Source organism: Argentina silus (genome assembly GCF_951799395.1).
Source record: "Argentina silus genome assembly, chromosome: 5".
In the NCBI taxonomy this organism is placed as follows: Eukaryota; Metazoa; Chordata; class Actinopteri; order Argentiniformes; family Argentinidae; genus Argentina; species Argentina silus.
In genome coordinates this window covers 18,389,970-18,414,309 of record NC_139659.1, presented here as the reverse complement: position 1 = coordinate 18,414,309, position 24,340 = coordinate 18,389,970, and the positions used below count along the sequence as shown (strand labels likewise).

The window sequence follows — 24,340 nt, the reverse complement described above, 5'->3', positions numbered from 1 at the left end:
GTGTAGAGGCATCTGTAAGCCTAATGAGTAATGAGTCACAGCAGAGCAGAGGGATGCAGCCCTGACCGTCTAATGTTGCTGACTGCGAAGCTTAAAGTTGTAAATACTATTATCCTCTTTCAGTCTCTCTCTCTCTCTCTCTCTCTCTCTCTTGCTCACTCACTCTCACTATCCCTCCCTCTCTGTCTCTCTTGCTTGCCCTTCCCTTCTCTCACTTCTCCTCCCTCTTTCTCTCAATATCTTTCATTTACCCCTCCCTCTCTCTCACTCCACCTTGACGTCTCTTTTTTGCCTAACACATCACAGATCTAATCTCCTGGCCACAGCAGACACTCCATGCTGTCTCATGTCCCATTGCTGACCTCATGTCCCATGCTGACCTCCCTGTTAAACATATGTGGAGAACTTGTTTGTTTTTATGGATACTTACAGAGATTGAATTAGGATTTTATAACTTTTTTTTAGAAAATTAAGTCAAATTCATTGCTTTTCCTTAGTTATATGGTCTGTCAAATTCCACTTAGATTTTGGTATTCTTTCTTAGCCGCTGGTCACTCTCTCATTTTAAGAAAAGACAAGAATGCAGCATGAATGAGATTCTTTGTCTCCTGTAACAATGGAAGTTTAACTATTAAAGGCTTAAAGGTATTACAATTTACTGCAGTAAATAGAAAGAGATTATCAGGATGGTGACAAGGAATCTTCTTTCCTGACTCTGACATCTTTCATGTATTCATTCATCATTTATGCAGATCTACACGCACATGTTAATAGTCTTAAAACCACTGGTTGTATGAGTATGATAATGAGTATGATAATCCCAGAAGGGAGGCATGATAAGAACCCAACATCTGACCCCTGGAGTGTGTGTGTGCTATTATATGCTATTGATGAATTTCAGCAATATTGCAACATCTCTACCCAGCCCAACAGATGGGCAGATGGAGCTATAATAACCATATTGCTTATATCTGCCCTATGTTCATTTACACTAGTGCTTAGGCATTTGGAATTTGGAATTCAGAATATAGATTAGACCTACCTGATCAACCTTCTCCCATACAAAAAAGGCACACAATTGAACAATGACACAAACCATTCTGTTCATTGTCTGTTGGTGAACATTGCTGTGAACCTTTAATCCAATTTAAAGCAGACAAACAAATGTGCCATTGTGAAACCTGCTCTCCTGGCCTGTATGAAAACTCAGGCCCTATCAAGCTCCTTGTCTGTCTGCCTAATCCACCTAGCCTTGCAAGAGTATCCTCTTTGTCTGCCCAACACACTAATTGAATCTCCATAGTCCTTTTTCTATTCCTTGCATCCTCTCTCCTCGCTTCCTTCTCAAAAAGCAATGGAGGAGACTAAGCGGAGAAACCTGAAATCTTCTCCTCCTATGCGTTTTAACAAGGAAGTGAGGAAGGAGGACGTGAGGAATAGAGAACAGCCTATTGGGACACACCCTACTATAACACAAAAATTAAATGGTGGATTGAAGAGTGGATTTTATTAATTTGTCCCCCGGCAGCCCTGTCTCCTCAGATTGTATGGTATAAAAAAGATGCAGTAACCGTGAGACAACTCAAATGGCGAACCTTACTCCATTGAACACTTTCTCATGCAAAATAGACAGTTTAGCCGCATTTACCATAATATCCATGCATGGCACGTGTGTTTTTCACTTGTTTGTTATGGGGGTGTGTGGCCAAATCGCAAAAATCTTTTCTTGATTCCTCGCATCCTTTTCAAAATGGATGGAGGCTCCGAGGAGAAAGCCTTGAGGTTTCTCCCCTCAGACCTTCTCCTCCAATCCATTTTTCAGAGGAGGTGAGGAGGGATTCAAAGAGACTTCAGAATGAGATGTGCAAGTTTTGTGATTGTCTGGCACTTGTGAAAAACCTAATAAATTACAATATTTCAATAAAGGTTGATCATCTTCTCAAACAAGTGTTGTGCTAAAATGTTTTATATAGAGATCATTTTTGCTGCTTTAGTGCATTGGTATGCAATGTGATTACAGTGCTGCTGTGTAAAAAGCCCTGTTTATCAAAGCTTAATCTCTACTGCCACCTGGCTCTGTACTCGCCATCCCATTAGATATTTACCATCCTGTGCACAGAACACTCCCATACTTCTGTGCACTGCTTCCATGTCCTCTCCCCCAGAAAATATATCCATATGAAATGTTAATGAGTGAACCAAACAGCATCTTTCGTGCGCACCTTTTGGTAATTGGAGGTAATTTTTCATCTGGCCACTAATGCCAGGGACATGGACCTTGTTTGTTAGTGAAATTAGATCTATTCATTAATCACGTAATGTTGACTATATACTCCTAAATTACCACCTTTGGACCAACCATCTCCACCCAAGAGACTTTGAAGATGCACCTTTAAATCAAGTGAAAAGTAAGGAAGCAGGGTTGAACAACTTGTGGGTCTGGTTTTATTTGAAGGTGATTGCAAATCAGTTTCTTCACGATACAGAGCATTTAGTCCCCCCCTGTACAAGGCTATAAAAGTTCACAGCAACGGCACACAAACATACAAAATAGTTTAACAAATTCAGTTTTTAAATACATCTTGCTCTACCCTGGTACTATGCCCAACCATAGCAAAAAATTGATTTCAGTCAAATGTATACAATCTTATTTACAGAGGAACATTTGATCAAAGTGCTTCAGAGTCCTGATTCTGTATCTTAGGGGGAGGGGATTATGTACAATGTTTTTACAAATGCTGTACCATCGCATTCATTATAGAGCTCGTTTCCCCACCAGAGAGTTGCACGAGAAAGCTTTATAAGAATGCATTTCTGGAGGTAATGTTCATAAGAAAGAAAAAAGAAACTTACATCTTGAAGACATTACTGCCTAAAATATGCATTTCATAAATATTCACACAGATAAATGTCCACTAGGGACTAGAAATGTTCAGGACTGGGCTTCCTGCATTGCCTGGGAACAAGGACGACCAGTGTCCTCAATGCAAGGTCAGACTAGAATCAGACATTTTTCAAGGGGTTGGGGAAAAAGGGAGGTGGGGATAATGAGGCCACACCCCCATAAATCCCTTGACACTTTGGACACACTCAGTGTGAGTAGGACACAATTCATGATCATATTCACACTACAGACAAACAACCCCCTCCCCCCCAGAGAGAAATAAACAAAACAACTAATGCACTGTAGAAGGCATGTGGTTGTAGTTAGCACTGCTCAGGAAGCAGTCGTTGGCATGGTTACCGAAGGGTACAGTAAACCGCTGGGGTGTGTTGAAGAGGCTGGTTACGACAGGTCATCATCTGTATTCACCACTGATATCTGGAGGGAGAAAAACAAATGGAAGATCTCATTGATGACCACTTAGCGGCTTAAACGAGATCTTCAGCAGCAACACTGGTGAAGAGGATTGCCAGTGCTTAGGATAAACTGTTTAGTGGGGATGAGTGAAAGTAAGGACAGGGGTCACAAAGCAATTCAGGACAATTGACCCATAGGTTAAGCAGACTCTAAAAGACTAAAATGTATCTTTAGTAGAGAGCCTGAATTGAAAGTATGATTTCATTCAGGACTTAACCTTAAGAAAATCTGAGAGTACTTTACATTTGTCCTGAAGTTCAGAGAAACAATTCCATCCCAGAACACAAATCAGTTAGTAACTAGTTAATGGTGTACAAGTTGCTAGAGAGAAACAGCTACCTTAAAAGAATGACTTGCTGTAACGCCCACAAGCAGACTTGTTGGTGCATACAAAGACGGGCTGCAAACAGGAAGTTATCGTTCTCTGCTTCATATTTCTCTGGTGCAAGTATGCCCTGGCTCTTTTGGATATAACGTGGCTATATAAGCAGCGATGGAGTACTTACTGCTGGATACGTGTGGCCTACGTTTGAAGTGTGCCTGCTGATATCAATGTTCAAGTCCTCCTCTGTTGTTTTCAGGTACACTGGATTGTCGAAGTTCATGCTCTTCTTATTCTTCAGCTGCCAGTTGCGCCACATCAGATAGCCTCCCGCTGCAGCCATGGCCAGCATTACTGGGAAGAGAAGGGGGCAAAGGGACATGAGCAGAATGTTTGCCTAACATTGGTGTCTTGACCAAATAGCCCCTTCACACTGGTGTGACGGGATGCTTGACGAGTGAGAATGGGGTTGTTGCTGTAAAAATGGCCAGTGTAAGATATCAGGATCCAGCGATGTCAGGGGTCACTGTAGCATCGAATCAAACTTTATTCGCACATTTCCAGAGGACTGTGCTCTCTCTCTGTGGCCGATGTGAGTAAGACATTTCAGGGAGTAAATACCCGCAAAGCAGTTGGGCCGGATACCCGACCGCATCCTCGGAGCATGCACAAACCAGTATTCACGGATACATTCAACCTTTTCCTGTCCCAGTCTGTGAACTCCAATATCGACCACCATTGTTCCTGCGCCCAAGAAATCAAAAGGTAACCTGCCTAAATGACTGTAGCACTAGCATTCACCATGAAGTGCTTTAAGAGGCTGGTCAAACCCCACATCAACTCCATTGTACAAGACACCCTGAACCCATTCCAGTTTGCATACTGGAACAATAGATTTACGGACGACACAATCGCCATTGCACACCACTCTATCCCATCTGGAGAAGGATATCACCTGTGAGAATGCCATTGTGCCCTCCAGGCTCGGCCCTGGAGATGAACACCTCCCTCTAACGGGTCACTTATTCTTCCTCGGGCAGGAAATTTGCCATGGCACCCAAGATCCTCACCAACTATTCTATAGGTGCAACACAGGCCATTCTGTCTGGCTGCATCCCCGCCTGGGTATGGCAATTTTACCACTTGGGACCGTGAGGCTCCACAGAGGGTTGTGAAGACTGCTCAGTTCTGAGTCAAAGACATCCACACTGAACAGGTGTCTGAGGAAGACCAACAAAATCATGAAAGACTCCAGCCACCCCAGACACAGACTGTTCATCCTGCTCCCGTCTGACAGACTATACCGGAGTGCCCACTCTGGGACCAAAAGCTTCTGTGGCAGCTTCTACCCCACAGCCATAAGACTGTTGAGCTATCCCAGTGACCGACACATTTTATTGACTTTATTGCTGCCGCCAAAGAACTTTGACTTCATACACAGATGCAATACAATGCACTTTACAGGAAGAATGTGTACTGCTGAACATTGCTATTGAGCATGCTGTTCTTTTAGTGTTAATCAAAGGTAACTTCAGGGGTCATAGACACAGCGGTACTCACACACAGGGAGGATGGCCCAGGCGGCTGCAGATCCTCTGGCAGTAGGGTTGACCTCATGTATGGAGGTACTGACATTGGCTTCTGAAATGCAAAAGGTTAAATCACAATGAAGAATCATTTGGTGATCATTGTTCAATCATTTGGTTGTTCACCTCAGTTTTCCTCCGCATTATTCTCCATTTACTCAGGGCAAGATCAGGGTGGTGTTCAGTAGGCACAGATCATTTCAAAACAGGGTGCAATGGGTAGGGGTACTAGCTGGATTTATCCTGAGAAAACCTATGTTCCTTTTCCATTGCAAAAATGCTAATGTTGTGCCTAGTGAACACAACCCAGTTGTAACCAGTATAGGGACATATTTTGTACCAAGAGTTAACAGTACAACACATACTTTGGGTCTACAGTACAATATGCTTGATCTGTCATGTAACTGATGGACCAGGAAAATGAGCAATGAAAGATGGTTTGAGGTGAGAGTCAGGGTAGTGACATGACTTGCAAAACAGTAGGTGAATGGAAGAGGGGGGGGAGGGGGCAAAGAGCTTTGTTTAAAGGATCTTTCCTGCCATGTCTGCCAACTGGGGGGATGTCTCTCTGCTCCTTGGCAAAGCCCTGCCAGTCAGCTGAGCGCTGACTAAGCCAGGTTGACTAACCAACCAACAGTGTTTGGCACAATAACACTGAGCCCTAAAGGAAAATAAGTGATGGGTTTCCTCAGTGTGCTGGCTGGAGCAGGGAGTGTAAACTAGGCTTACCAGCGGGAACAGGTTGGGGGACAACTTTTGGCGAGGTGGACACTTTGAACGAAACAACAAAACACCAGGATCAGTGCAAACGAGAAGGGCATGGCTCCAATAATGTCAGTTGCAACCTAAGCAAGTTAACTAAACAAACAAAATGGGCTGCTATGCAACAAATTATATGGTGTTGTAAAATAGCCATTCATTATCATGAGCAGGAATTGCCTCCAACTTCCACATCCTACACTGGCTCTGTTGCTAACAGGCTGCATGCTAAAGTGCTAACCTTCCTTATGTGCAGGCTGCATGCGAACAGGCGAATCAGTATACAACAATAGCACAGCGGTGGTAGACTTGCATTCTAGTGTGAAGTTAAATAATTTGTATCGAAACAACTAGGACCAAGAGCCTCGAGGGTGAAACTAGGCTCGGCCCTGAAGCTTACGGTTATGGCCTCAGCGTACACACACTCAGCCACACGTGCCAGCAGCAGGCAGGTGACGTCTTTACCTCGAGGGTGAGTGGGGTGTATTAGCGCTTTCCCATCATCCTTTGAGGGAGCGGTAGGCCTCACTATCACAAGAGAGCAAAGCAAAGCTTTGGAAAAAAATAATAAAATAATTCACATTCTGACAAAACAAACTCTTCCTCTACTTCCATGTGACATATGGAACCGTTTCAGGTAACACATTGCCTTGTCATTTTCCTGGTGGGAAAGTATGGAAAAATTGAGCAAAAGCAAAGCCAAGCAGCTTATTGAAGACCGAGAAATATTACGGGGGGGGGGGGAATTTGAAACAATATCAATAATACTGGTCACAATACTGATTATGAATGATATGAAGATGATGTGATGAGGGACATGGACATGGAGGGACAGACGGATTCCATGACAAGATGAAATGACGAAACTAATTGGTAACAAATCACCAATAATTCTACAATTGTGCAATCTAAGTCACAAATGTTGGTTTGTGATCATTATCTGGGCCAAAGCACTAACCCTACAAACGTCTTTATTCCTCGATGCTCTGAAGTGATAAAAAGTATGCAGATTTTGGTCCATGTCAATGGGGTGCACAGCCCGAGTGCAAGAGCTTTGTCCACTAGGCTGACTATAACCAGATTATGTCCTTTATCCCAGTCAAGTAAAAGCATTTAACACAATGGACCATGGTTACCATTCCACTTACTTCACATCACTTACCATGGAAGCCATTGATTTATTTAATAAAACAGTGACTAGCTATTGGTGGTTGGTACTAAACGAAATAGGAGCTTCCTGGATCAAGTCAAAAAGCAGCATAAGCATTCATCGAGTGATTCCCATCCTGCTTTTGGACACAAACCACACATACCACCACCACCACCACCACCCCCCTCCCCCACCACCCCTTGGGTGGTACATTCACCCTTCAAGGAGTTTAAATGCTTTAAATGCTTCCCCTCCCAGATCATTGATGTTTGTGAATCTAAAGAAAAGGGGCAGCACATTGACAGCAAAGCGGCTCAGACTGGTAGCAGAAAGCGGTCAGAGCAGAATGAAGAACAGAGAGACTTTCAGCTAAACTACAAGCTGTCTCCCTTCACAAGCAACACATTTCAACACACGCATGCTTGAGTGACTCAGGCACAGAATGGGAATGAAAGCTCGAAAGAGAACTCCTAAAAGTTTAACCCGACTGCCTGACTGGGGAGGGGAGGGGGGGGGGGGGGGGGGGGGGGCTGGTCTGGTAGTGCAGCGAAGTACTTGCCTGGTCGGCAGCGAAGTCCGTCTGAGGCCAGCTCCTGGTCCTGCGGACACACACACGTGTACTTTGGGGAGTGTTTGTTGATCTGCGGGGCGGGCAGGCACATGAAGCTACAGCCTCCGTTCTCACCCTTCTCCGTGCACCAGTTGGTTCCTGTGAAAAAATAAATAAAATGAAGAGAGGCGGACCCAACCTTGGCCTGTGGCCCATAGTTCAGATGTTAAGATAGTCCTAAGAAGCCCAGACAGACAAACAAATGTATATGAATCGAAAAAGGACAATTTCTATAGGAGTCAAGACGATTGGCAGACGTAAACAAATTAATTTAATTGGTTTCTGTCCGTCAAGGCCTTGACAAGAGATCCGGTCAAGGGCAGCGTGAAACTCCTATACATCAGTACCCCCAAATGCATGTCTATGAAGGGTTACTGCCTAAAAGGAGATTGCCTCAACTTGAATCCAAAATCTTCATCGTGGTGGGAAAACTGTGCCAGCATTTTGCATTGATGAAATGGCGTACTAAGGATACTACAGATTTGATTACAGAGTGATGGGGAATGGTGCTTTGAGTCTGCAGGAGACCTCCCTCCCTCTCTACTGGCCCTAACAATATGGTTGTATGCATCTCCCTCCCTCCTTTCCTTCCCTACCTCTCTCCAAAACATATGGCAGTCTCACCAGAAAGCTGAATGAGCTCGTGGTAAACGATGATGTCCTGTGGTTCGTTCAGATTACTGGCCAGGGTAATCACGTCGGAGCCTGTGAACTTGTTTGCTCCGTAGATCGCCTCGTTTTCGCCATCTGTCCAGAACACTCGATCCTGAAAAGAAAATCACGGTTGTAGATAAGTCTGCCACACATAGGCAGTCAAACAAGGGCATACCACAGGTCCGCCCACGCACGCATACACAGACACAGGCCCACCCACACATACAAGCACACACAGCCCGCCCCCCCCCCCCCCCCCCCCGCCGCCACCACACACACACACACACACACACACACACCACCTCCCCTGACTGGCAAGCCAAGTCTTGGTGCCTCATGCTATGTTGCTGTACCTCAAACACAGTGAGAGCAAAGGGATGGGCCAGGTAATCTGAAGACTGCAACACTTTCCGCCGGTTGTCGCCATTCAAGTCCACACTACAGAGCATGTGCAGCTTGGAGTCCACCCAGTACAATCTACTCTTGATCAGATCTGGGGAAAAAATATATACATTCATGTTTATGACATGTTTAACATTTTGCTGTCTGCATATTGCAATGATGCAGTATATTTGTAGTGTTGATGTTTTTTTATTGGGTTGGTGCAATCAAATTTCCCTTTTCGGGATTAATAAACTATTTATCTATAACACACTCAGTTGTGAAAGGTTATGAAACAGTGCTTCTAAAAAGCAACACATAATGGACTAGAGTTCTCAACCCAAGAGTCCAATTACACCTGGACTAAGTAGTATATTCAATTGAACATGGGTTTTTCCTTTATTCAGTACGCTTGATACGAATCTAAAAAAAACAGACAGATGACAATGGGTTAAACTAGTGATAGGGATGTGGCACGTGTTGGGATGTTGACTTGGCAATGGAAGGAGAACAGAATTGGAACAAATACACTCCTATTCAAGTTAAAATGTCCGGTGTACCAACGAAATTGCCACTGTCAGAGGATATACGCGTTCTATGAATCCCAATTCTATGGGTAGGACAATTCAAAGCTTGGGGTTGATGGTTTATTTTTAAATGGCATTACGCTATACCCACCCAGGGTGATTCCATTGGGCCACTGAATATCGGTCTCAACCAGGACCTGCCTGTCTACTCCATTCATTCCAGACTTCTCAATCTTCGCTGGCTCGCCCCAGTCTGACCAGTAGAGGAATCTAGAAAATGGGCAGAGTGAGACGAGATCAAAAAATCATTTGTACACATTAGGCACACAGAAGGTGCATATGAAAGGCGCAGTATTAAAGTTGATTACCATCAATGAAATTGAACAGTCTTACCCAGAGAGTGGGTCCACGGCGATGGAGGCAGGCTCTTTTAGCCCTCTGTTGAACAGAACCTTGCGTTTGATGCCACTGAAGTCGGCCACTGCAATGGTCTTGGTGCCCAAGTCGGACCAGTAGATGTTCTTGTAGATCCAGTCCACCGCGATGCCAACTGGTGTCTGGACGTTGTCTATAACCTTAATGTGATTTCCTACCTCACCTCGCTTGTCCAACACCGTGCTGGAACGACAAGGGGAGGAGGAACATTTAGTTGGCTACATTGGGAAGAAGTTGTATAGCTGGGAAGTACTTAAATGGTTACAAACAGGAAGGTAAACAAACACTGTATAACTTCAAAAATATGTTTAAAACTCCCATATAACAGACTATCAGTCCTTGCATCCCAAATTCTGTTCTTCTATTCTTTTCCAACAATCCCATCCCTAAGCTTCATGTTGCAGGGCTGATGTGTTTTTTTTTTTTTAATTGTGTGGCATTAAATCAGAAAGAGATTCATATTTTGATGAGGTGTCTCTCCATGTTTAGTTCAGTCGCAAGGCTGTAATGAGCATTGAGAGCTGCAGTCCAACTGATTTCACCGTAATGATTTAAATTATATTCTTGCCTTGTAATCTGATGCTGTTTCCTACCTGAGAAACAAGACAAGTGCCATAAGGACAAGCATCTATCTAAATATGGCGTTAAGTAGTCCTGTGGAGGATTGAGACATTTGGTAAAGTGAGCCAGTTATATTGGCTATATTGTAAAGAGATGAATCTTAGGGGCTTCTCACACTATAGGGCTGACCCGAACCATGCTGTGCTGACTCGGCTTTGTCCCTTCACACTGCCCTTTCCAGCACTGTCCACCAACAACTATGGTGCCCTGTACAGTTCAGCTCGGTTCTGTAGTGTGAATTGGGGTTTTTAAAATGGGACCTGGCTAAATTTAAATAGATCAACCTATAGATGGCTTTCTGGCCCAGGTCTGCCCAGAAGATCCTCTGCTGGGTGAAGTCTGCATCCAGAGCCACGGTGTTCCGCTGCTGCTCCACGATCTGGGTATACTCCCTCCGCTCCAGACCCAGCTTCCTGATGTCCCGTCGGTTTGTGAAGATCAAACAGGGCTCCTTGCCTTGGGAGTGGGGTGTGGGGGGGGGGGTCAGAGAAGGAGGGAGAGCGTGGAGAGTGTGGGGGAGAAAGTGTGAGAGACACAGAAGACACTCATTCATAATGACCAATACAAAGGAGCCTTTTAGAGTCATGCACTGACCACACTGATCACAAGCCAGGGACGGCAGACATCTCTCCCAGCTGCATGTCTAACTCACAGAGGCCAGGCTGCTTTTGAAAACAATTCCACTGCTATTCTAATCTGGCCTCCATTGCCAGACAGATGTTTCCCTTTGATGTTTGAGGCAACATTGACACTGACATTTTTAAAATACTATTTTGAACCTAGGTCTGGTTAACACATCCCTATTCCCCAGGTCTCCTGATGGTCAGGAGTAGGGGGTTGGGTAAGCCTACTTACCTACAGCCTTGCACACTCCTGTGGTGGGGTCCATCTGGTAGCCATTGTGGCATTCACACTTGTAGCCCCCCTTCAGGTTGATACAGATCTGACTACATATCCCAGGGTTAAGACACTCATTGATGTCTGCAGAGAAGGAGGGAAAGAATGTGTGAAAGTCATCCACACACATCAAATAGCAATTCACTCATCCAAATCCTTTTGGTAAACAATGAGGTACTTTGACTTTGGAATCACGTCTTGCACTGGGTGAACTGAAATTTAGATTGACTGGTAGGTTGTTTTGACAGTGTGTCTCAATACCCCATTCTGAACACAACTAAAACATTTTGTTTTTCAAAGTCTTGCATTGGAGTTGATATATCTAACCAGTGCTATTCCTCGCAGGAGCTGAGCTGTAAATTGCATTCCTTTTTGTAATTTTGTTCTTCTGATGCGTGTCATAATTGCATCTGGGAAAGGCCACGCTGTGTGGCATGATGCAGAAATCAAGTTCATTCATTCTAGTAGTGTATGGGTGAATGTGTTGTGTCTGAATTGCAACGCCTACCACCACAGGTCTTGCGGTCTATGAGCTGCAGTCCGGGGGTGCAGTCACACTCGTAGCCAATCACCATGTCTCTGCAAATGTGGGAGCATCCACCATTGTTGAGCAGACACTCGTTCAGGTCTGAAACAGTCAATGGAAGAGTAGCTGTTAATGCTTATTCAGGTCTGGAACAGGTTGTTAATGCTCATTACTATCATTACCATAGACTTTACCAAAGTGTTTGACAAGGTTCACAACACAGTTCAAATAAAGTGCCTGATCAAGCAAGGTGCCAGATAATCCATCATACTGTACACTCTGGGATATGAAACCAGAGGCGAAGGTATGCCTTTCATCACAGCAACCATTGACTTGTGGTGTGCCTCAGGGCACTGTACTTGGGCCCCTTATTATCAACAGTGCACTTCAAACATGCAAGCAGAAACTGACATACTGTTTCATGAACATTGCCATATGCAGAAGGGTGGGTCAAGCCCTCCTTCCTGCAGCCTGTGCTCAACAATTTGTGTTCCTGAGTGGACAAGCACTCAGGTCATCCATGACTGCCAAAATGGAGAGAACCCAGAAGTGTGTATGGCGCATCATGGCTGGTACCAACATACAACAGCTACAAATCTGCACTTTCAGCCCTCAACCTCTGCCCAGACTGACTGAAGGAACAACACAGCTCTACCTCAACTTTGCACAACACCATCTCCAGTCTCAGACACATGCTACCACAACCAACAAGCACAACCTCAGACAGGGAAACACCCCACTCAACATTAGACCTGTCAAAACAAGAACTGAACGACACAAAAACAACTCTGCAATCCTCGAACATGACAACTCTTGAACACCAACTTTTGATCCCTGTATATTGTACTGTGTTGTTTATTTCCTTTTAATCTATGTATTCGTCTCACAAATCAGGTGGTCAAATGAACCCTGCCATGTGATTAAAATAAAATGATGTTATTCAAGTTATGAATCAGATCTGGAACAGTCAATAGAAGAGGTAAATCAACCAGACATGGGTCAACTACATATGTGAGAGGTGAGCTTTATTTAGCTTAAAGATTACATTGTACCAGGCAAACTAATGAAGTGCAGCTCCCATATTTGATGCATTTTACCAAGGTCTGTTATTAGTGCACTTCATTCACAAACAAAGGGCCATCAACAGCCTGTATGAAATCAGTCAAATCATTAGATTGACTCAGGCTGTCTGACAAGGTGCTCTAATGTGATTTCTGCACTGTAGGACCAGTTGAGTAGGGAGAGGAAGTGGTGTATATACTTTAGGTCAGCAAACCCACAGCACTGCTGAGCATTAGGTTTCTTCAGTACATGACAGGTGAAAAAAATACTGTTACATTGTACAGTAGACCACCATGTCAACTGTCCTTGGAACAGTTCCAGCAAAACAAGCCTCATTATTGAGCTCGAGTGAAAACTACAAGCTAACCCACTTACCAAATTCTGATGCACTCATCGCCTCAAGCCCACTGATTGAACTTACACTCCACTCTAAATTCCATCTTGTGAATAAAATATCAGGTCTCTTATGCCAGACATTCTACACTTCTCCTAAAACCTTCACTCCCCCACATCAGCTACACGCAAGCATTGGCTAAATGGAGTTTCAACCATAAGCCCAACGAGTACATTGCTAGATTTGAGGCCAGAGTGAACGAGTGCACATTTCGACTCAAGGTTCCTTCACTTACTGCACTCTTTGATGGGCTCATCACTCCAGTCGGGACAGTCCCGGGCCTTGTTGCACACCTTGCTCATCTCGATACACTCTCCGCTCCGGCACTTGAACTTGTCAGGGCCATTGCACTGGGTCACTGGGTGGAGGAAAAAGAGAGCAACAGTAGCTTTACAAACTGGTGATAGTGGAAGGTTAAGCAAAGGTATCGTGCAAGTGGTAGGGAAGGGGCGGGACTGCTCTGTTTTTCAAGTAGATTAAATTGGAATGAAAATTACTTCTGGCTGAATAGAGACACTCACAGTTTTTACAGTTGACTTCATCTGAGCCATCTGCACAATCACGCAGGCCGTTGCACTGTCTGCTGCCGTGGATACAGTTGCCATCCTCACACTTGAACTGGTCGGGCCTGCAGCTACGAACAGCTGGAAAGGAAAGACGATGCAGACCTGTTAGTTAATCTTTTAACCAGTTAACACTCATTTCAATTTCTTTTTTAACCCATTGGCAAGCGAGACCCAACCCACAACCAACCCATCAACTCTTACTTACCATTAAATGGTTAGTTAAACCCTGAGTTGGCCTATTAGCTAACCCCTTTAACGGTTCACTTATTTAATCTAAAATCTAATTTCTGTGATTTACCTTCACTCAATACAGCAAGACGCTTTTTACTTCCATATCCTGGTAATAATTTTCCAATATAACGGAAGCAGATGGGATGCAATTTAAGGCTACATAAAATTGGATCCCATAAGTCCTTTCCACCACTGATAGGTGAGAGCATTGGTAGGTATCTATTACACCTGGCACATCCTGCCAGATCAGTTATTCCTGAGGAAACGAAACAAGAAAAGCACGCAAACTCAAATTATCGAGACAGCAGCGTCTCACACACACACTCACGGCAATTGGCTTCATCGCTGCCATCCTTGCAGTCGGGGTCTCCGTCGCAGCGCCACTTGCGGTGGATGCACTCGCCCGAACCGCACTGGGTCTCGCTGGACGAGCACTTGGCTGGTGGTGTGGGGTGGCGGCCGCAGCGAGTGGGCAACTCGTCCGATTGGTCCTGGCAGTCCACGTCGTCGTCGCAGACCCAGTTGGCAGGGATGCAGGTGGCATTGCCACACTGGAACTCGCTGGGGCCGCAGGAGGACGGGGCGCAGTCCTGCTCGTCGCTGCCATCGCCGCAATCGTCCTCACCGTTGCACACAAAGTTGCGGGAGATGCAGCGGCCACTGGCGCAGGTGAACTCCAATGGGGCGCAGGTGATGTTGCCTGTGGGAGGGGATGGAAGAGTGCTGTGATGCTAATGGGAAAAGAGGTCCTTTACAAATAACTATTTATTTTCCCAAAAATACACAGTATATTCTAAAAACCCATCATAGAAATGTTTTCCTTTCACACTTGAGACACGTCTCTGTCCTACGGCTGAAGTGCAGATCCACTCACCACAAGCTATTTCATCCTCTCCATTATCGCAGTCCTTCTCTCCATCACACTTCCAGAAGACAGGGATGCATTGGGTCGAGCCCGCCCCGCAGCTGAACTCATTTACACGGCAGGTTCTGGTGTCTGTATGGGGGACAGAGACGAGCTGCTTACAGTTCTGCACAGTAGAAAGTCGAGCCTAGGCTGGCTATTGGAGCAGAGCGTGTGTTGTCTTGGGGGGGGGGGGGGGGGGGGGGGATTGCAGAAAACTACCACATTCTAAGAATAGAATTGATTAGATTGCATGATGGCTAATAAAACATTGGTTGTTTATTGTTCGATCACAGGTCTTCTGCAGGAGGGGAACCAGGCTAACTAGCCTCTTGAATGGATAAAGCTACACAGTTCTCCAGGAGTGGGCGAGGCCACCTAATGGTGAACTCAGTATACTGTATGTAGCTGATAGCCAAGTTAGCATAGTGCAGCAGGGTCACCTTCCTGAAACCTGAAGACGTGTTGCCTTCGCCTAACCAATGCTACCAAATGGTTTGGTAGAGTAATGGTTAGTACGCTAGCTTCTAGAGTATGTTGTATGACATGGTAGCGAATCCAGCCTCTGGCAGAGGATCATGCATATTTAATAAAAGGTATGCATGAGCTAGGCTGGCTAATGGAAGACTGATCACAGGTGTGCAGTGCTGGGCTAGGCTGGCTTATGTAGCACTAACCACAGGTCTGCATTGCATTGGTTGGCTAGGCTCACTAATGGAGCACTGAGCGATTTATTGAAAGAACATCCAGTATAACCCCTCAGATAGTAAACGTATGCGATTAAACACATTTGACACATACACACTGGGTACCCAGGTGCATTGATCTTGATGTGTTCAACAAGATCACGTTTGATTGAGATTAGTGTGTGGACTCTTTACAGGGACCATATTCTATAGATTTCATTACTTATACTTCCACAACAACCACACTTAAGAGTCAAGACCAAAACAATTACAAGGCTCTATTTAGAAGTGGCTATTGATCCATAATAGAATGCCTATTAGTTTGAAGTGGAATCTATGCGTCAGATCACTGAAATGGAGCAGAAATGCAACAGAGGGTTATAATGTGTAGTCAGGGAGGAGTGCTAGCTAGTAGGTAGCAAATCAATAAAACTCCATTTGTGAGCACTGCACATGAAAGAACATGCTGAGGAAAACACAGGAAAAGGTCAACTTTTCAAGCATCAGATCCCCATCAGACATGACTAGTTCATACACAACAGACTATAGTACCATTATGTACACTTTGTGAAGCTAACTAGAGCAGAACAGCATTATATCTACAGGTATATATTAGACATGGGCTACCTGTAGCTCATACAGAACAGACTCTAGTATTATATCCCCACCACAGGTATTAGGCTAACTAGAGCAGAACACATATCTACAGTCAGGTACATCAAAGACATTGGCTAACTCACACAGAGAAGACTATTATCATATTGCCATTATGAGGCTGGAGCAGAATACTATCATATGTACAGGTACATCATAGACATGGGCTAGCTCATACAGAGCAGACTATAGTGACCCAGTTTACAATAACTCATAGAGTGTATTGAGAGTCATATGCAAGGTCTTCTATGACTCATAAGACACTCACTTTTGCTGAAAGTTAAAAGCAGAAAGAATAGACCTAGTTCCTCAAGTTGCATGACCGCACACAGACACTGCTGACGGAACATTTCCAACAGCTGGTCAAACAAAACCAGTGATATCAAGTGTGCACGTACGCCACCGTAAACACGACAGGCACTCTTGCACGGCTGAGTAGAATACATGGCCACCGTCCCGCCTAATATGGAAGGATCATCTTACTGTATTTGGAACATTAAATTAAGGCCCCTGTTTAATGTGGCCACCTGGTGACCTTGTATGTGTGTTGGGGGGGGGGGATGGGCGGACAAACACTGGAAAGAGCTTTAAGTAACACGATCCAATGGACTGAATCCAACGGCATGTCCAAAAACTTGCACAGCTGTTGCATTGGCCGACACTAGACAGTATGAACCACATGGCGAGCCTACATGCTTCAATGTGGGATTGAATATGGTGGCCCTTGTTTGAATATTCTACAATTGGCATTATCCAAGTGAGCTTTCCATTGCATTGCCTTCACCAATCAAAGCATGTCAGATTAGCGATTTCTTCTATGGAAGGAAGAAGGATGGATTCATTCCTTTCAGAGTGCATTGTTAAAACTATTCAAAAAGGGGCAATGTCTTTAACGATCCTAAAAGACTAGTTTAAAGTTGAAGCCATTTCACCTGGCTTTTGTCATTAAAGTACTGAGGGGGCAAAAAAGCAAAGCTCGACATGGGCGACTTACGGCACACTTCCACACTCTCGTCAGATCCGTCCTCGCAGTCCGGCTCCCCATCACAGTGCCACCTCTTGGGGACGCATTGGCCATTTTGACAGACGAAATCCACTTCTGCACAGGTCTTCCTGACTGCAGAGGGCGACAAGAGGCATGAAGTAGGTTAGAAGGGTAAGGTACACAGAGTTCGGAATCAGAATAAGAGAAAGACTTGCACTCCTTTCCCACGATTGAGCCAAGCCGAGGTGTACGGTGCTGGCCTGGTTATGCATCCACTATAGTCGTTGTAACAGTGCTGCAAAGAGACGACGTGAAAACATTTCCGAGCCATCACAGGTCAGTGTGAAAAAGGCTCCAGTATGACTGGTCGTTTGTCAAACAGTAGCCCCCTACCCCTTGACATTTGCGCAGCTCTAAAATGATTGGATAGGCGATAGCTCCACCTTGCCATCTGATGAGCTATATGCATTTTCCAGAATCTTGCGTATATATCAATCCAGTCACTTCATACTGCATGTAAAACAAGCCTACTCTAGGGAGTAGAGGCTAGGGGTCATTTGTGGACAGAGCCTAAGGGGCTTTACACACTACAAGGCTGAGCAAAACCGTACTGTACTGGCTCGGATATTTTCTTTTCACACTGTCAGGTCTAGCACTGTTACAGCAACAATGGCGGATGCGCCACAGCCCCCGTACAGCTCAGCTGGGCTCTGGAATGTGAATTAGGGTTAAGTGACAAATCTTTGTTCTGAATTGCAAAGTGAGGTAAATATCAGTTCCCAGGTGGCTGCCTGCCAACCAAGGTACCCCAAAGCCAGACACATTCAAGTCTATATTAGTACAAGACTTCACCCACCCCCAAACTCCCCACCCCACAAGCCATTCTCAGTCCCTTCATGTCCACTGTGTGTTCAAGTACCTCCTCTAGGGAACTCCTCACTGTGGCTAGAATGGCAATAAGTGGCAGAGGCACATAAATATTCTAAAAGTCTGTTTGTATCACCAGGACAAGAGGTTTAGCTGACTGGACTTGGGTGGACTGAACAGTCAGTGGGTATTTGATTTGATTTCTTTGACCATTTTAAAAACACAGCTTCTAAATAATAAATAAAGAGAATAAATAAAACTGAGGATAATATAACAAAGTCACGTATTTGTGGCTCCCTTGAGGGAAAGTAGCGGGAGTTGCATGCAGAGAGGTGGATTACAGTACAAATAAAAGACATGGCCAGGTAATCCATTTGGGACAAAAACAAGGTGGTTGTTACATTAGCACAGATTTAATTGAGTGGAGGCGCTTCCTTTCTATGCCAACTCCTCCCATCTCCCTCCCTCCCTCCCACTCCTCTCCCTCCCTTTTCCCAGCACCATCCATGACCCAGATATCACACAGAATCAAGGAGAAAAGCATCCATTTGCCCAGATGGGGCTCAGAGACACATCGCTGTCTCTTGCCATTTTTAGCTCTCCAAAACCTCTGCCGCACCAGGTCACCAAGGCCCTGGTGTATTCTAGTGTGGCACCAATGGGGCCAAGCTAACATGGGTACTTCTCCAACACAGTAGTATGCAGGTGATTTTGGCAGCAACTGGGAAGGGGGTAGTGTGAGTGTACAGTATACGTGTGTGTCCCTGCATGTCACCATATATTTCCTGGTCATTCTCACCGCAGGTGTTCTCGTCGCTTCCGTCGGAGCAGTCCTCGTCCCCGTCACACTGCCAAACAGACGGGATGCAGCGGCCATTGCCACACTGAAACTGGGAGGGCTCACATTCCGTCTTTGATCCTGGAGAGGGCAAGGAAACACAACATTACTGAAGCTCAGGGTGTAGCGCCAAGGGTGCAGGCTACGCAAGGTTATCCCCATCAGTTCCCATGATATAACTCATTGCTCACTGTGAAGTTCCCATTGTATTCTTTTGTACACTATATTACATGGGAACTGATGTGGCAACGCAAGGTGTGCTAGCTTTGGATTGTCTGGTTTCCTGTAAATCATCCAGGGAATGCGTTCAGGATGATGGAAATGTAAGTAGCAAATATTTAAAGAAACAGTACAGCTTTGAAGACTGCATTGTAGGTGCATCTGCCTTGGGTAGTATCAACCAGAGTCAAGCATGGCATATGCCTCCTAATGTGACAGGATGTAGCCAATGCTCAACGCATCCAACATCCCCTAGCTCCTCAGACTGGCTGTGTGATCATCCGCTCAGCATGGGAAACTGCAGGGAAGTGCAATACCACCATAATGATCACCTACCTGGGAATGGTAGGTTTACTAGAGACCAGTCAAAACACAACATCTCACTTTTTCAGGAAGTAAATATAAGCTTGTTATTAGGAGGCTTGTATGCACAAAATAATATTTTGGGACCAAACTTAGTGGACTGATGAGAAATATACTTGAAAATGATTTCAGAGTCATGTACTCCTTAACAATAACAATAGTTTGGCTGGGAATCATCATTGTCATCCTGAATAATGTGGCCCAAGATCTTGGGTGTCAGTGTTGCATTGCCTGTGTGACTGACTGGGCTCAAACCCAGGTCTCCAGCACCACAAGACTGTGTTAGCCTGCTGAGAGATCTTAGGCATTTGCTTGTGGAGCTAACACCGTCTGGTAACAATGGCGGAGATCCTTTTTGGATCCAAATGTTGTGCAAGCTAATAAAAGGTATAATGTGTTCAAGCATACAATATGTGCCCAGGGGACTTGAATTTAGTGTGTTCAAGTGGCAACCCATAGGTTAATAGGATTACATAAGGCAGAGTGTTAAGCAACGGGGGCTCCAGGTCTGTAACAAACAAGATGCTGATAAAGGCTAGTATATGCTTATTGTCTACATACAGGCTATATGGCTTGGCGTAATCATGGATTTAGGATTGAATAGGATTTATTTTTGGAAAAAATATCATTGTACAAAAAGGATAACACATTAAAGTATTTTACAATACTTATCATACAAGCCACTCATGTCCAAAGTTTCAGGCCAGTTCTTGAGAGCAATGATACTGTGACAGACTGCACTACCTACAGCCGGGTCAACTACCTCAACGATGATGATAACTCAGTAATGGTTTGTTGCATTCCCAAGCCAAAAATAAATGGAGACAAGTAGAAACCAATGAAACTAAGCTATTTCTAATCTGATGTTGGCTATGGAGCAAGCAGTTCACGTCACACTCACAGTAAACTTGCAACTCATCAGATGTGCCACATTTAAGGCTGAGGTTGCTTCACTGAAAAGTGAACATGTAAGCTTGCCCAAGGCATCGGGTTGTGCTTACCCCAGTGTTGATCAAAAACAACCATTATGTCCGTGTCTTGGTATACAGTTAACTGGATTATAGGAAGGAAGGAACCTCAAAGACTATATTTTCTGATCTCCAGTCTCATCCAACATGATGCAATATGAATTGTTGTTGACTCATCAGGATATTGGCATTTTGTAATCATAACAGACTTGATAAACAGGATACATTTGTACAAACACGAGGCAGTTATGCTGTGGGCTAAATATGAATTCTTACCAAACAATTACAACTAGGCCACAATCTATATTCTTAATTAATCTACAAATACACATTCTAAATGTAGCGCTTATTCCCTTGTTGCATAATGTTTAATTAATATTGTAGGGTTTATGCTGAATTGATTGCATAGATTTCATGGTGACAACAACATTTCCCTCAGTAATTGAGTTGCAGCATGCTTACTTGCCACTTGCGGACGTCTGTAGACCCCTGGGGTAGACTACTGTCTGAAGACAACGAGCCAGTGAGCGCGGTTCGGATGGGCCTCACAATAAACGTGGATAATATGCCTGCATCTCCATTTTAATTAGGTCAGCAGATCAATATCTAATTTGCGTATAGCGTCCCTTTTATTTCACACCAACAATAAACAATATGCTCAGAACAAAAGCGCGTCTCCATGTCGCTGTAACAAAATGTCATTTTCACGGTTGGGCACTAATCTTATTAATGCTCAATGGCAACCTAAACATTGCATCTTCAAATAGGCCTTTTCAATTGGGCTAACCCAACCAAAGAGTTCAATTACCGCAATCTAATAGTATAGCCTACACGCCGCAAATAATCACGGTCACCTGGTCTTGGTAAATTGCGCCCCCACCCCCCGGTCACCCCCCATCAGCCCGTTTCCAGGAGAATGCGGTGTTGCTACGCGGACCGACAGCCGACTGTTACACCACCATATCAATCCACTGAAGGCTCGGCCCCATCTTCAGGAATAAATAAATAAATTAACAACGTACTGGGGAAAAAATCCTTTAGAGAGAAAATGCTAACAGAGGACTCCGAAATAGAAACATAACAGGTTATTTCCCGACACGCAGGCATTGGTTGTATTCGGGTATTTTGTAGCCTAACCAAAATGATAATTTTGAATAACATGCGTTAATGTCACTGTATATCAAAAGCATACATATGGGGCCTTAGCTTAAACGCCTTTGAAAGAATGATTAGGATAGGCCTTTAATATTCATACGGATACGCAAATATAAAGTGGCCAATTCACGCAACAGTCTACCACTGATTATTATAAACCAATTACATAATAAATCATGACAGCACGCAGTAAAAATGTGTTGCCCGTATGTTTGGGCCGTAAACAGAACAAGAGCAAGGTTGAACATAAGAAATAACGCTGTCATTCCTGCGTAAGACACAGACAGGTGTAATGGTCATAACCAAAACGCAAACAGTCATGCTGAAACGAAGCTGTCACAACAAAATAACCAGAACAAATCGTTTTCTGCGTCTAAAGTCGACAACTTACCGTGTACATAACCGCACTGCTGAAGACATATTGGTAGGATAAGGAGCCCCAGAATAGACGTGACCATTTCGCGGTGTAGCTGAGCACTGAAAGCTGGCCTCGTCGTTCTGCGCGGATATTCACACACTACCGATACGCCTCCGAGGAGCAAACAGAAACCACCGCAAACCACGCGCTTTTATCTCATTTAGGTGACCGTTCAGGCTCTCCCTCCTCTCAAGCTGGTCATCGACTTGCAATCCATGTCCTAATTTACTGATAGCGTGAACCTGCAGCGTATAACCGCGCCAGCAGAGCACTGTGCTTTCCCCCCCTCTAACATGTCATTTACACATACTGTAATTAACCCTTTCCCTGCCCACCCGTGAATGCAATGGTAGGCTATTCTTTATGGACAATGTTCAGTTTCATCATCAACGTTCCTGAGCTTCATAAAGCTTCATCCATTTGGGGACATGGAAATACAGACCAAGCATTAATCGGACGTTGCAACCAATAATACCTTTGTCAGAGTATCCAATGAAGTCATATTTTCCATGGAAAAAAACACGCTTGTCTTATCACTTGAAAAGTCCATTTGTTCAAGATTGAGAACCCATGAAAGCACAGTAGCCTACTGTACAGTAGTTATAGATAGATAATCTCCACAACCTAAAACATAGTTCTCTATCAAACCACTGACAGGGGATTAATGATCTAGGATTATCTAAATAGTTTGCAGTGGCAATGGTGACATGGTGATACTGTATTTATGATTAGGTAATTCACAAATCAATTGAACATGCCTTTAAGAGCCTCGCTTCTTGTTGTTTACAAACAACAGTTGCACAGATATCTCAGCCTTGTTATCATTTATCATGATCCACTTGAGGGTGGTGGGGGGAGGACTTTCCTTGCACCTTCTCTGCATTAATGGCAGTACAAGCACCGGTAATACTACTAGAGGCACTTTCTGTCCTAGATTTTGCCATCCCAAAACAAAACAGTCCATCTTGCTCTCCCTCTCTCTCTCTGTCTCTCTCGTTCTCTCTCTCTCTCTCTCTCTCTCTCTCTCTCTCTCACACACACACACACACACACACACACACACACACACACACACAGACACACACACACACACACACACACACACAAAGCCTCTCTTTCTGTTTCTCTCTCTCTCAAAACAAATCCATTATTCAGTGTTATTTTCAGATATAAATCCATAATTCAATGTCACTTCTCTGCAGACTATGACATTCACGTATCAACACACACACACACACACACACACACACACACACACACACACACACACACACACACACACACACACACACACACACACACACACATTTCAAAAAGTGAGCATAACCCATTAATTTATTTAGGTTAGTCAAGATGAGCACTGCAACTTGAATACTGATATCCAATAATCTTTCAAACAACACTGATTGATTTGACAAGTCCAATGATATTACAGTTCATTATGTAACATAATTATTAGGCAAAACCTATTATTATTAGATAAAACTATAGTTTCATCATCAACATCAATTATCTGGAGTACTATGCAATGTCTGCATGCTAAGTATTGAAATGTTCAATTCTAATGGAATTGGACATATTGGATGCCATCACTTTGGCAGTGCTGTCTGTCCTCACCCAATATGCTGTGTTAATTAATTCACATGCACGGATTCTCGTAATCCTGTCCTCATAAATTATCATTTGCATTGCTGTTCACTCTCGCCGTTTTAGATTTAATTAACCAGTTGAGGAACACAGTAGTAATTTCCTGTGCTGTTCACGTAGTGATGTTGGGGGGGGGGGAGAGAGAAGGGGGGAGAGGAGGAGGGGATGGGAGAGAGAGAGAGAGAGAGAGGGGGGCGGGGGGGTAGAGATAAGAAATGATTTAGAGTTTCCTTTGGGTGCCTTGTCAAAGTCTGAGAGAGAGAGAGAGAGAGAGAGAGAGAGAGAGAGAGAGAGAGAGAGAAAGAAGTTACATAATCTCCATTCCCTCACTAGTAAGATGTAGAGAAGAAATATTGAATATTAATCGCAGCGCCATTACAATGATTTATTTAGTATCAGTGCTTAATGAACTTGCTCCTCGACTGCCGTTATTGCTCTGTCTATAGCCTATTTACTGTGAGGCTCTAGTTTTATATTCTAAAACTGGTGTTGAATGTGTTACATTTACATTTTACATTCATGGCATTTAGCAGACATCTTTATCCAAAGCGACT

The 24,340-nt window shown here is 44.2% G+C and overlaps 1 protein-coding gene across 3 annotated transcripts; it reads right to left on the bottom strand.

Moving 5' to 3' along the window:
• Positions 1-2,427: 2,427 nt before the first annotated feature.
• Positions 2,428-22,409, bottom strand: vldlr (very low density lipoprotein receptor). Of its 3 annotated transcripts, XM_083670307.1 has the most exons (20): positions 22,113-22,409; positions 18,978-19,097; positions 17,321-17,443; positions 14,957-15,079; positions 14,411-14,782; positions 13,807-13,929; positions 13,521-13,643; positions 11,812-11,931; positions 11,262-11,387; positions 10,691-10,862; positions 9,744-9,968; positions 9,502-9,620; positions 8,796-8,935; positions 8,413-8,554; positions 7,734-7,887; positions 6,494-6,552; positions 5,999-6,040; positions 5,244-5,324; positions 3,868-4,037; positions 2,428-3,322 (listed from the first exon to the last, which is right to left on the bottom strand). In XM_083670307.1, the coding sequence occupies exons 1-20, from the start codon at positions 22,177-22,179 to the stop codon at positions 3,287-3,289; spliced, it is 2,637 nt and encodes an 878-aa protein (XP_083526433.1). In that variant the 5' UTR covers positions 22,180-22,409; the 3' UTR covers positions 2,428-3,286. The 3 variants fall into 3 exon arrangements, with proteins under 3 accessions (XP_083526433.1, XP_083526434.1, XP_083526435.1); XM_083670308.1 differs by lacking the exon at positions 6,494-6,552 and having other exon boundaries at positions 7,738-7,887; XM_083670309.1 differs by lacking the exons at positions 5,999-6,040; positions 6,494-6,552 and having other exon boundaries at positions 7,738-7,887.
• Between the last annotated feature and the right edge of the window lie 1,931 nt (positions 22,410-24,340).

Bases quoted from the DNA above. Each gene is read 5' to 3' on its own strand.
- vldlr (XM_083670307.1), bottom strand. From the start codon at position 22,179: ATGGTCACGTCTATTCTGGGGCTCCTTATCCTACCAATATGTCTTCAG. The intron at 11,932-13,520 runs GTAAGTGAAGGA...TGACTGTTTCAG, and splicing joins TGAGCCCATCAAAGAGTGCA to ACCTGAACGAGTGTCTGCTC. The intron at 3,323-3,867 runs GTAAGTACTCCA...TTCTCCCTCCAG, and splicing joins TAGGCCACACGTATCCAGCA to ATATCAGTGGTGAATACAGA.